The 14,298-nt window shown below is 35.3% G+C and overlaps 1 protein-coding gene across 1 annotated transcript; it reads right to left on the bottom strand.

The window, feature by feature from the left end:
• Positions 1-3,869: 3,869 nt before the first annotated feature.
• On the bottom strand, positions 3,870-8,080 carry LOC140878791 (subtilisin-like protease SBT4.3). The gene is made up of 10 exons (XM_073282409.1): positions 7,986-8,080; positions 7,617-7,708; positions 7,249-7,495; positions 6,666-7,173; positions 6,484-6,578; positions 6,175-6,396; positions 5,988-6,099; positions 5,692-5,905; positions 5,078-5,597; positions 3,870-4,104 (listed from the first exon to the last, which is right to left on the bottom strand). The coding sequence occupies exons 1-10, from the start codon at positions 8,078-8,080 to the stop codon at positions 3,870-3,872; spliced, it is 2,340 nt and encodes a 779-aa protein (XP_073138510.1).
• Between the last annotated feature and the right edge of the window lie 6,218 nt (positions 8,081-14,298).

Genomic DNA, 14,298 nt, shown 5'->3' with positions numbered 1-14,298 from the left:
GCCAACGTTTTTTTTTAATAAATAGTTGTATGATGAGACATATTTATCTTGAATAAAGAATATATTGTATTTCAAAAGATATTATAGTTTAATCATTTTGTCAAGTTGAAATTTGAATATAATTGCTAGTTTATTTTATCTTTTAGTTTGGACTCTCGATTTGATCAAAAGTTCACCTAGATTGATGCAAGCTTTATGGCCAAATGAATTTCATCATAGTATTTGTCTAGATGACAAAAGATGTCCTGAGGAACAATGTTGGCTTATCTTTTTATGATTAAGTCATTTAATTTTAATGTGCTTATCTTCTTGATACGTTATAAAAAGATAGCTTGTTGAAATATGATGAATAAGGTTTGTTTGAATTCTAAACATTGGTTGTTAATAAATTGTTATTCTATTAAGTACTTCAATAAATGACAATAATTTTTGAAAATTTTGAATTTTTTTTCTAAATATTGAATTTGTGTTGTATTTAAAAATATTAAAATATGATATTTATAAATGACTTCAAAAATTGTAATGCATTTATATATATATATATATATATATATATATATATATATATATATTAAAAGATGACACTTTTAAATGCCATTAAAAATAGGGTGTAATTTCGGGTGGGTTCGGGTCGGGTTGATGAAAATAATTCTAAAAAATTCCTCGACCCCAACCCAAATCAACCCAAAAATTCCCAACCCGAACGTGAACTCGTTTAACCCGACTAACCCGATCAACCCGAACCAACCCAATTTTTTTTAACAAAATAATTAAATAAAAATTCAAAACACACATAATAATAGTAATATTTAATTTAATCACATAATAACAAAATCTAAGCTTATATATAATTTAAATTTGAACTTTTAGTTGTAGAAAATTTAAAGTATACTTATTACAAAAAATAAAAATTATTTTAAAAAATAAAAATTGTACAAAATAAACATTAAATGACAAAAATCTATTATATCAATATATAATAATTTTTTTTCAAACATACAACGTATAAAATGTTGTAAATCTATCTTAATTTTATATAAAAATAATAATAATTAAAAGTTTCGGATCATTTTGGGTCAATCCGAGTTGACCCAAAACTAACCCGAACCCGATTAATTTTTTCGGGTTAGGTTTCGGGTCAACCCGATTCGACCAAAACCCAAAAACTCCTAACCCTAGCCTGATATTTTTCAGGTCAACTTGCGTCTGGTTGACGGGTTGGGTAGAGTTTTGACACTCCTAATTAAAAACATATATTCTTGTAGTGTTAAATTTTTATTGAATTCAGTCTAGTTAGCAATTAGAATTCAATTATTCTCGTGAGCCAATGCCAACTGGATAATAAAAGTTTGTGCGGAATAAAGTCAAACTGACATATAAAAAAAACAAGCAAGGCTCTTAACTAGAAAATGAAGGGTAGAATGAAATGTAAAGAACATACAAATTGTTTTGGATTTTCGGAGATTTGAAAAACTCCTTTGTCACTCTTTACTTTTGGGAAAGATTTCAACTAGAAGATTTCGAAAGTTACAAACACTTTGTAAAATCTCACTTCAGTATAGGACTTAACACTACCTAATTGAAACACCTAGTATACTTTTTACAACTCAAACAATATAGAAAACTATTACAAAGATAATGAATTTAAAGTGTAAATTCTTACCATAAATGATCCTCGATGATCAGATAAAATATCTATGTAAAGTGTGCTTGATTGATTTCAGTTTAGCTCATGAGTGCTTTGAATGCTTTAGCTTTTTCTTCGAGATTGCAAAGATTCCTGAGGTGCTAAACTGATCTTCCTTCTATTTATAGACTTAGATTCCAATAGTCACAAATTTAAAAAAAAAAATCCGTTCCATTTATGTTATCCGTTGGTCTTGTCTTTGTCCAGGACATTAGTCCTTTATGACAATAGGACACATGTAGTGCAATTTGATTTCTGCTTGTCAGTTAGGTAAGGAAACTATTACCAAAATCTAGTTGTATGAGGTAAACTGACATCTTTTCAGGGAATATTGGTCCGAACTCTGATTGATGACTTGGTAAATTGTGCTTTAAATATTTCAGTTGAGTTTACCATCCAGTTTGGTTGACTAGTCCAGTTTAGATCATCCAGTTTAGCTTATGGACTTAGTTATTCAATTCGATTGACTTAGTTCAGTTTAGTTTAGTTCAGGTTTTGTCTTAAAATTTTGTAAACACCAAAACCTTAATTGATCCAACAAAGTATGATGCATGTTTGAAAATTTTGGTGTGCAGATTTTTAGTTTATTTCAATTGATGGTTCGACCATGGTTTTATTTGGAAAAAAACATTATGCATTTATTTTATGAAAATTTCGATGTTACACTACGGATGCCAACAGGTTATCATCATCATTCCAATTGTCAACTATTTGCTGCCAGTCCTGCCATTAATTTTCAGAACCACGACACATGGAATTTAGATTTGATTGTCTGTTGTTACTAACATGGGTGGATTTAGAATTTTAAGTTTAGGGGATCGCATACTAAGCAACAACAATGTCCAATTTTGTCAGAGCTACTAATTTTCAGTGAGGGTTGCCAGTTTCCATCTTTTTACTTATGTTATGTACGTTAGTTTCCAAAAAAAATTCGGTTGAGTGTGCGAAATATATAAAAGAAAAAATTTGAGAACTAAAGAACACGAACGTTGAGTATAAGTGAAAAAGAAGGAGTATCTGACAACCAATAAATACACACACTAGGAAACAATTTTTAAATTTTTGTGGACCACGAAAATCTGTTACTGTTGGCGAATTAAATCAGTTTTAACTTAATAAAAAAACTAATTTCTGTTTGTTGATTTCATTTATACTTTATTTCAAATTTAATTTAATGTTCAGAACTATATCTACTAATTCATTCAGATATTTTTCAATATGGAAAGATCGAGTTAAAATAAAATTTAAAAAGTTAGATTTTGATTTCATAAGAAACGTTCATGCTTAACATCATTACAAAAAAAAGGTTAAAATTTAATTCACCTTAAATTAATAATACATAAAAAGACAAGTTAATTCACCTCAATAAAAGCTATATGATAGAGTGAAATCGGTATAATTGATTTTTTTTTTAAAGATGTGTCAATTAATCAAATGAGCCCAAGATAAATAAATATTTTTTTATATTAAAAAATGGAAATGAGGATGGAATTAAGGATTAAAAAATGTACCACTTGGATAGGTCAAGATGTTTAACTATCTAAGCTATAGGCCTAGTTATTTATTAAAAGAATTTTATCAATATTTTATTTTATTAAAGTTGAGGGTTAGTACATTGATATGACTAACCTTTTTTTATTTTATCCTTTAGTATATATTTAATTATCAATAAGTCATTTTATTTTGTCCATCGATAACTACTTATTTATGAAAATGTCACTTTCACTAAATTTTTTTGCCCTTTTATAAATATTTATTTAGAAAAATGTCATTTTTTTATTTCATTAATTTTTTAATTTTTTGTTTAAAAAAAATGGATTTTTATTTTGTTCATCAATAACTACTTATTTACGAAAATGTCACTTTCACTAAATTTTTTTGCCCTTTTATAAATATTTATTTAGAAAAATGTCATTTTTTTATTTCATTATTTTTTTAATTTTTTGTTTAAAAAAAATGGATAATAAAAGGCACGCAACACATGAGTTCGAATATATATATATATATACGATTTTGTGGTGCAGGGGAATTTGGGGCGCCAGCTGAGCTGACAGTTCAGCTGGCCCCCATATCACATTTTTTTTTTAATTTTTTTTTAAACGTTTTGGGCCCAATTATCATCCACCAGCTTTCCACCATCACCGTTCATCCATCTCTGTTCGTTTCCATTCACCGTTTTCATTCACCATATACCGTCTTCTCCGTTTCCATTCACCAGCAGCTTGCCTCTATCCTCCTCCTCCCACCACCTCCCCATCACCTCCCCAAACACCCGCCACCACCCTCCGCCGCCTGCTACTCGACTCAGATGGACAGAGGCAAGGCCACTGCCTTTAATTCGTTGTCGCCTCCCCCTTGTCATCTCCGGTCGCAGCACCATCAACACGCCGTCCCAAGGTCCGACGACCCCTTGACCCCTTGAACAAAGGAAAGGTTTAACCACCACCCTGTTCCGACTAACACTTGGTCCTAGATCTAAAATTTCCTGAGCACGGTGCTTCCAGATCGGGATTTGAATATTTAAAGGGAGGTCGGCCGTTGGAGGGATGGTCTGCCGGTGGAGAAGGTCAAGAGGCCAATTATTTAATTTCTTTTTAAAAAAAAACTTAATGGGCTGGCGCCCAAGTTCTCCTGCACTCCTAGGGTGCAGGGAAACAACACTCTATATATATATATATAACTATATACAACTATACTAGAAGAAATTATATACATTTATTTTTATACCACATTTACTTTTTTAATATATATATTTATTTACGAAAGCAAAATTTTTTTATAATGCAGAATACAATAATATCCTTATGTAACTGAAGTACAAGAGAGGCTTTTGTTGACTATCGAAAAAATCTACCTTTTAGTAAGACAAGACATTGGGGTTTTTCACAATTTAATTAATTTGATAGTGTTTTATATTTATTCAAGCTTTTGTTGAATTTGGATACAGAAACGGCTCGGTAACCAGAAATTTGCACATCATGAAAAAGTTGATGGATTTTTTTGTTAATTCTGAGGTTCAGTAAATAAGGAAATGGATAATTGCATATACTATCCCTGCGAAATTATGACATTGTTAAAAACTCCATATGACTATAAAACCCTTGTATTTTCAAATTTTGTGCACAAATACCCCTGAAAATACGTACGGACAAAGGGTTATGTGCTCAAATTTTGAAAACACAGGGAGGTATGTACTCAAGATTTAAAAAAACACAGGAGCTAGTTGATCATTATTTTTTCAAAAAGGATTTTTAGCAATCTCGATATTTCACAAGGGTAATGTGTGCAATTATCCCATAAAAAAATCGAGGTCGATTTAAACACTCTTCCTAATCATGTAATAAAACTTTATTAGTGATCATTACAAAGATGCATAACTAGCTCTTATACACAAGAATTGGGCTCCGCACACTATGAACACCATCAGACCACTCCAATGATGCAGACAACATTGTCATATCGTTTATATTCCCTCTAATGATCACTTCGTATGATTGTTTTTCATTCAGTGCCTTAAATTTAAGGATGTTTGGATTCACAGTGATTTTATAATCCAAACTCGTACTGGTAATTGCCTTGTATATCGAATCAGCGGATCCTACGTTTGTGACGGTTCTATTGAATTCTGCTGAGAATGACATGCTCTTTTTACTGCCACTAGCAGTAACTTTAAAAGCCATTGCTGGGTAGTTCAGATCGTTGGATGTTCTGTGGTCTGGACACACGACACTTTGTCCAAATATTTTGCTCAGCATCGATGCATTGTATCCGGAGTTGCAAAGAAATTTGATATAATCATCAGGCGAATTCTCATATACGAGGCCAGGATCAGTGGCTTTGACAGGATCAATATGGCCTGTTCCGTAAGAAAATTCGGCCTTTGGATCCTTTGTGACATTCATTCTCCATGCTATGAGATGAGGAAAAAAGCACTCATTCAACATACAATGCTATATATGATGCAACTATATATAATCTTAAAATTTTACTCATATTCAAATTACCGGTTGTCATAAGAGCTGATTTGATCGCGGAAGGTGACCAATCGGGGTGAAATGATTTTACATAAGCAGCTGCACCAGTGACATGTGGGCATGACATTGATGTTCCTGACAATATATTGTATTTCACGGATCGCTCATCGTCGGGGAAATTTGAAGGTGAGCTTAAAGGAGAAAATGCTGCTAAGATTTCAACTCCAGGGGCTGTTACATCTGGCTGTATATATATGAATTCCTATTTATGTTATTAAATTGTTTATAAATATGGGAATTACAAGTGTATATTATTGATTGTATACCTTCAAGATATTCGGAAAAATGATGTTGGGGCCTCTTGAAGAAAAGGAAGCAACCGAAGGGGCATCCAGATTTTTCACAGCTTCACTCTTTAATATGTCCAGGGTATGATTTCTGCATCAACCATTAATTATAATATTACAACTCAAACATTCTATATATATTATGATTTGGACGTGGATGATTTACCTTGTGGAATTGAAGTAGTTTTGTAAGTCACTGAAACGTAGTGTGCTTAAACCAGAAGTTGGAAAGGGAACAACAAAGGAAACGTCGGGAAACTTTGTAGCCGCGGGTACGACCGAACCGACTGCTCCAGTCCTGAAGGCTTCTAGCATGCCTTTGTATTCGCTGCAAATCACAATCTTCCCTTTCACCTTATTTTTATCTAGACATTGATTGGCACAGGCCCTGAGATTTTCAAACAGACAATTAGAACAATTAATGTTTCATTGGTATAACAATATGAATATGGTATGGGAGCTAGCTAGGACTAACTGAGCAAATCGTTCGACACATGTGCTGGTGACTTCCTTCCCATATGCTAAGGGGAAACTCGGTTCCGTCAAGTTGAAAGCATTGACAGCCTTTCCCTGTAAAAATTTCATCAAAATTAATTAAATGATTTAGATTAATAAGAATTTAGCTAGCTAGCAATGATTGATTAATTGCATGCGTACGGTTATTGTAGTTCCATTCCCAAGAACAACTTTGGTGATGATACCCCTATCAGAAATGCTAGCTGCAACAGTGAAAATCCATGGAACGGTGCTTGAAACTGAATCTGCGCTCCCTCCTCCGTTCCCTGCTGATTGTACAACTAAAATGCCCTTTTGTGAAGCGTGAAATGAGCCGATGGCGATCGCGTCATTCTCCAATCTAGCTGCCACACGTGGTCCAAGGGACACGGTTATGATATCAACACCATCAGCTATAGCGTCATCGAATGCAGCTAATATATCTGCAGACTGGCATCCAAATTCGGAGAAGCAAACTTTATATGCAGCGATTCTTGCTGACGGCACCCCTCCTCTTGCAGTCCCATTAGCAATGCCGTAAAAACTTGTATCTTTTACGTAGTTTCCCGCTGCTGTCGATGCTGTATGAGATCCGTGGCCTTCTATATCTCTTGCCGAATCAGTTGGCATAGGTGTAAAGGAGTTGTAGTACCTGGCTCCGATTATTTTGCTACAAACACAAAAATCATATGGTTAAATTTTCAAGTACGTACGTACTGACAGTGAGAAAATGGATTAATTTTACTTGTTGCAAGTGAAGTTCTGTCCTCCTTTACACACTCCTTTCCATTTCTTGGGAGGAGGGCTGAAGCCTTCGTCACTGAAACTTTCTGACTCTGGCCAAATTCCCGTGTCCACCACCCCTACGATTGTATCGCTCTCAACCGTGGGATGTCGATGAACATCTTCAGGTAATCCCATGAAATCCCATGATCTCGTTGTTTGTGGATGAAAAGCTGTACTCGGAAAAATCGATACTACTTCTTCCTTCCCTGGATGTTATATTAAGGCATTACAGAAACTTTACTGATCCATCTTTTCTCTTGTTTTGATGGCATATGATCATAAGGCTAGGAATAAGAAAGATAAAAATCTAAATGTGTAGAAGTTTACTTGCCAACTTTTCCTGCTCTTCATGTGTGAGATAGGCAGCAAATCCATTGAAACTCCTGCTGTAACTTCTGATCAATGATTGACCATGAAGCCTTCAAGAGACACAAGAAAATTAATGGCAAGACGTTACACACAAAAAACAATGATCTTTTGTTTTTTTCCTCCTTGAAATTAATCTGAGGTGTGAGGACCCTAATGCACTACAATAGATTCCTACGACAAATTGAGTTAATCATTTTCGTAAAATAAAAGACGAATACGATTTAATTGTAACAGGGGCCATTTGTGCAGTAGCACATCCATGGTCCTAGGACGTGACATGTATCATGTTCCTATATTCCTTCCAAATATTAACCATGTTTAGGATACCTGGTGTCCACAACTTCTTGAAGCATGTTCAGGTGGTAGTAGGTCGAAGATGATCGTTCGTTTTTACCAAGATTCCCCATGTATACTATGTACATTTTCCTTTCTTGATCGGAAGCATGACAACCGGATATCCAACTCAAAACATGAAGAACAATTATAAAACACGAAATTTTGAGAGAATGCAGGCCAGACATTGTCGAATGAGTGAACTTACAAACAAATCCGGCCGAATTTTAAATATAAAAGTGTGTTTATGACTTGTGATTGATTTTTTGACCACTTTAAATAGAGTGAAACTTCATTTAAGGAATTTTTTTTTTGCTATTTTTAAAGGGTGGATGGCATTGATTGATTAAGATTTCGTGCATTAACTCAAGTGAGTCCATGTTTTGGATCCATATATTATCAAGATTTTTATTTTTATTTTTGTCAATCTGACTACTTTTAAAAGGTGAATTTGCAAGATCTTATTTGGGCTTGGCTAAAATCTCACCTTATTTTTATTGCAAGATCCACTCTTTTTTAAAAAATAAAATAAAATTACTACTTGGATTACAATTTTTTTAAAGTAAATTTCATTAATCATGCAAAGAATTACAAGAATGTTAAATTAAAGTATTATTTTCTTTTCGGTTTTTGTAAATTATTATTATGAAACATGTTTTGAATTAAACATTGAAATTATTATATTTTTGAAAATGCTACATATACACGGAGGGTTATACATTGTAACCCAATTTCTAGGTAATTTATTTTAAAAGTAAGGAAAATGTTACATGTACACGTAGTGTTACACATTGAGTTACACATTTGCTTTGATTAGAAAATTTATCCCTGCGCTTTATTTGCAAAAAATCTATCAAAAATGCATGTAGGATGAAATACATCATGGATGCTAGATAGATACGGTGGTAAAAGCTAGTTCGTAACAAAATTCGACGAAACGGAGAAACTTTAAGAATTACTTTTTGCTCCGGTTGGAACTATAATGGTCTGCGCATTTTGTTCGCGTAGCTCGCTTGTCGATCCTGTGTAGTCTTGATCCACCTCTTGATCTGATCGACATTATCAACATCCTGTTGTATCAATTCTTGTCGCCTCCCGTACAGTGCATCGGAAGGCGCCATACCAACATTGCAGTGATAACTGTTGTTGCAGGTAAACTCCATCAGTGGCAAATGGTCCTTCCAAACCGGACCAAAGTCCATGGTACATGTTCGCAACATATCTTCAAGTGTATGAATGGTTCTTTCGGACTGACCATCCGTCTGAGGGGCTTTTGAGGTACGTACTCAGACTCAACGTCGTCCCCAACTCTTTCTAAAATATTCCCCAAAATCTTTAGGTAAAGCATGGGTCTCTGTCACTGAAAATATTCACAGGTACACCTTGCAATTGTACTATCCCTTTGATATACAATCGAGCCATATGGTCAAAGGTGTTGTCTCGGTTAAACGGAAGGAAGTGCATTGACTTGGTGAGTCGATCTACCAATACCCAAATGGCATCACAATTTCTTGAAGATAACGGCAAATGGATAACAAAGTCCATCGTCATATGCTCTCATTTCCCTTCAGAAATCGGTAGGCTAAGAAGCGAACCTCCAGGTGTACGATGCTCAGCATTTAATTGCTGAAAAACAAAGCATTGAGAAACAAACTAATATACTTTGTACTTCATTCCTTTCCATTAAAATCTTGCACGTAGATTCTTTTACATCTTGGCCCTACCTAGGTGTACAGTGAATTAACTCCGATGATCTTGAGATAGAATCTCTTCTCGCAACGTCGGATCATCAAGCACAAACACTATTCATGGCAAACATAGAAACCCACCTGAATGAAGATGAAAACAAGAAGTGCTATCCCCTAAGAAAGTTGGGCCAACTTCTGCGTCTTCGGTTATGAATGTTGAACTTGTCGAATACGAGCGTACAAAGAATGGTTTAGCAAACATTGAAAAGACTTGGATCCCCTGCTATTATTTCTTGTGCAGAAAAGTGAAACTCAAAGAACAAATCTTGCACATTACTGGACATTGAAAGGGGGCGAAGAGTAGTCACATAAACTTTATGTTTATGAGCATCTGTTGCTGGATTCACGGACTCTTGATGGTACTTAATTTCATAATCTTAATCTTTAAGAAGATTCATCCAACGACGTTGTCTCATGTTCAACTCCGCTTAAGTGAACAAATATTTCAAAATCTTGTGATCAGATTAGATCTCGAAGCGCTTACCGTACAAATAATGTCGCCAGATCTTGATTGCGAAGACAAATGTTAAAAGTTCTAAATCGTGCACTGGATAATTTTCCTCATGGGATTTCAGATGTCGGGAAGCATAGACAATCACATGCCCATTTTGAGTCAGCATACATTCCAAACCATGAAGAGAAGCATCTTTATAAATCACATAATTCCCGGAACCATATGGCAAAGCTAGTACAGGTGCGGTAGTTAGGAGTCGCCTCAACTCAAGGAAGATCTTCTCACACTCAGCTGACCAAAAAAAAAGGAACATATTTCCTCGTCAACTGTGTCAGTGTTTTAGAAATCTGCGAGAAATTCTCGATGAACCTTCGATATTACCCGGCTAAGCCCAAGAAATTACGAAACTCTAAAGTTGTCGTTGGACGTGACCAATTAAGGACAGTCTCTGTCTTTTACTTGGATCAACAAAAACACCATATCGAGAAATGACATGACCAAGAAACACTACTCGGTCAATCCAGAACTTGCACTTTCTAAGAATGGCGTACAACTGATTCTCCCAGAGAATCTGCAACACAATCCTCAAATGTTGAGCATGCTCATCAACACTGCGCGAGTAAATAAGAATATCGTCGATAACACTACTATGAACTTATCCAAATAATCCCTGAATACTCGATTCATCAAATCCATGAATACAGCTGGCGCATTAGTCAATCCAAAAGGCATCACTAGAAACTCATAGTGATCATACCTCGTACGAAAAGCTGTCTTCAAAATGTCCTCGTCCCCGACCCTCAAATGATGGTACTCAGATCTCAGATCAACTTCAAAATATGCTGAACTAACCTAATGTTGCTCAAATAGATCATCAATATGCGGTATGGAAATCATTCTTGATCGTCACTTGGTACAAATTTTTGTAATCAGTGCAAAAACGCATAGATCCGTCCTACTTCTTAACAAAAAACACTAGCGCTCCCCAAGACAAAATGCTCGGACGGATGTATCCCTTATCTAGAAAGTCCTGCAACTGTTTTTTCAACTCCTTCATCTCTGACTATTCCAGACGATATGATGCACGAGAAATAGGGGTTGTCCCTGGCACAAGTTCAATCCCAAACTCCACCTCTCTGATCGGAGGAAAACCTGAGATCTCATCAAGGAACAAATCTGGAAACTCAAAAAAAATGATAGATCCTCAAGAAACTATTCTCTGTGGACGTGTAAATTGTATAGATAAGGTAGCCTTCTCCGCCCAACTCCAAAGCTCGACAGACTTTCAGAGCCGATACCAAAGGCATAGAGGATTGCGTTCCCTCATCATAGAAAAATCAATTATCTCCCTCAACTAGACGAATATGTACAATATTCTTGTACCAGTCCACAATAGCTTGGTATGCTATCAAAAGGTCAATAACCAAGATACAATCGAAATCTTCCATCGCTAATATCATAAGATTCGCTGCTAATTCATTACTTTTGAGTGCTAAAGAGAAACCCAAGACTAGACCTTGGCCAAAGCTAAATGACTGGTCGGGGTAGATACAGAAAGTACAACATCTAGGGACACATATGTCAATCTATGACGTTTAACAAACCGTGCAGAAATAAAAAAATGAGATGCACCAGTATCAATGAGAAAGAATGCAGGAATGTCACATAAAATAAATGTACCTGCAATGACCCTCTCATTCTCCTCCTGAGTCTGATCCTCATTCAGTGCATACACCTACCCTTAAACACAAGGTCTAACATTAGTGCTTCCCATTGACTGTCCATGTGGCCTCTGCGGCACTGAATCCTGAGAACCAGAACCAGACATTGATCCTCCACCTGCCTACGGACAATCTTTCTTATCATGGCCAATCTTGCCACACCGGAAACAAGCTCTTGTAGCCTTACATCACTTATAGGATGGATATATTCTCCAGTAATTCTTACATTGACCTTTCTTCTTCCCAAAGCAGAAAAAACCACTAGAACCAAAGAAGAAGTGGATGAAGCAGACTTCTTGAAAGATTGGGCTCTGAGTCCCAAAGTACTAGCTGGTCGTGAAGAATGAAGAGTCCTACCTCACTATAAACCAATCTTTACCTGTCGACATTGGTTCACTAACCCCTCGTATGATGTCGGATCGTCGCAAACACAAAAACGGTTGAAGATCTCCTGATTGAGACCTTGAAGAAAGTGATCATATTTTGCCTCGGAACTGGAATTAATGTGTGGAAAAAATGGAAACAACTCAAAGAACTTCTACTAATACTCGTGAATAGTCATTCAAATTCAGGAGCTCAACAGACTTGGCCTGGCGAAATGCACGCGGAAAATACAACTTCAAGAGGGCAGCACAGAAATATACCCAAGTAACTGTACCACGCTCATGTAATAGAGGTGCATATGCAGACTTCCACAACTTGCGAGCGCGCCTTTCCAATAATAAGTTGACAACCTCCATGCGATTCTCCTCGTTACAATGTAAAACACAGAAACATCCTTCGATCTGCTCCAACAGTTCTCTGCATCCTCCGGAGTCTCGCCTCCAACCAACAACTTGGGTCCCATCGATACAAACTTATGCATATCAAAGAGGCGACGACCCTCACGATGGTGATGAGGACCTCAATGGTGCTCACGATCAGCCTCGTCACCTCACTGTTCCATGCTCCCATGACTCTCATCGACGTGACCATCCATCTACAAAAAATATCAGATATTGACCCCAAGAAAATTTTCTTAAATTCCAAAAATATCATGAATGCTTTGATACCATAAATGTAGTGACATGTTCCCGAATCACCTACTTAACAACTAAAAGCATGTGATTAACTTAATAAGTATGAAAAAAATTAAAACAAACGAAAGATTTAAACCTTACAACAAAACATACCGTTAGAATACAACCGGCACCAAAACCCAAGTGAAATATAGTTATACAACCAAATTGAAATAATGCTAAAATATCCTCACTATAGCAGAAAACAACCACGATCCTCCAAAACAGTTGCAACCCTAGCCTCAACGACCACTGATCGAGCAAATACTACCACGGAAAATCAACTCAAATATATCTATCAACTAAGGTCAAATAAATTGCAAGTGCACGATTCAAGTAATAATATAGTGTACTAAGTACGAGTATTGTCCCCTATTGATTGATGCATGAAAAATGTACTTCAAGTATAATTATTTAGTTAATTAAAACGAGATAGAGAATAAATTAATAAAATAAAATTAAAAGATGAAAAAAAAATCAAAATGAATAAATCAAGTTCAGAAAATAAATAAACGATTGTTAGGATCTCGGTTCACCTACCCCTTAATCTTCTCTAATGATTGAATTTCAATTCTCAATCCATGCTTTTGATGAGATTCTCTCATCTATCAATATACTCTATCGAGTTATATTAATATAATTGCCAAAATACAATAACCAAGTGTCATTGTGTTATTTGACCATTGCAATCGCATTAATGAACCATGGAATCCTATAGCTTTCGACATATTGGACTATGACTATCAATATGTACGAACCTCATATGTCTATGAAAGTTGTATATCCATGAATTATATTACTCTATCATGTTATAAAATATCTTTTCGGTATCAATTATAACATATAAAATCACTTCGAAGTTGATCAATCTCCAAAGATTTAATATACAGAATAATATAATCAAGAATGCATAAAAACCAAATTTAATCTTCGAAAAGAAATTAAAACATATTTTGGGGGTAAGATTCCCTAAATCCCAATAAACAAAAATAATCTAAGAATAAAGGAAGAAAACCGCTTCTCTCCAGTTGTGGTTCCTTCTTGTGTTCTTCACGTTCCTCTCCCTTTTTCTCACATTATTCTTTTTATCTGATGACCTCCCATTCTCCCATCTTTCTTTGTCTGATTATTCCCAATTTTATATCTCTTAAAAGCCTGTCAAATAAAGCCCAACGAATCGAATCATTAAAACTTGCAAAACTCTTAATTCTTTTTTTTTTTTCGCACAGTAGCGCCTAGGCGCAAGAAATTCCCGCCTAGACGCGATTTTTTTCTCACTTTAACAACTTTGAGTTTGGCGTGTCCCACCTAGGCGGTAAAAATCAC

The sequence above is a fragment of the Henckelia pumila genome, chromosome 2 (genome assembly GCF_033568475.1).
Source record: "Henckelia pumila isolate YLH828 chromosome 2, ASM3356847v2, whole genome shotgun sequence".
Lineage (NCBI taxonomy): Eukaryota > Viridiplantae > Streptophyta > Magnoliopsida > Lamiales > Gesneriaceae > Henckelia > Henckelia pumila.
The sequence above is the reverse complement of the archived record's forward strand: the minus strand, read 5'-3'. Positions and strand labels throughout refer to the sequence as shown.

Bases quoted from the DNA above. Each gene is read 5' to 3' on its own strand.
- LOC140878791 (XM_073282409.1), bottom strand. From the start codon at position 8,080: ATGTACATAGTATACATGGGGAATCTTGGTAAAAACGAACGATCATCT. The intron at 6,397-6,483 runs GTTAGTCCTAGC...TGAAAATCTCAG, and splicing joins TGTGTCGAACGATTTGCTCA to GGCCTGTGCCAATCAATGTC. The intron at 6,100-6,174 runs GTAAATCATCCA...TGGTTGATGCAG, and splicing joins AACTACTTCAATTCCACAAG to AAATCATACCCTGGACATAT.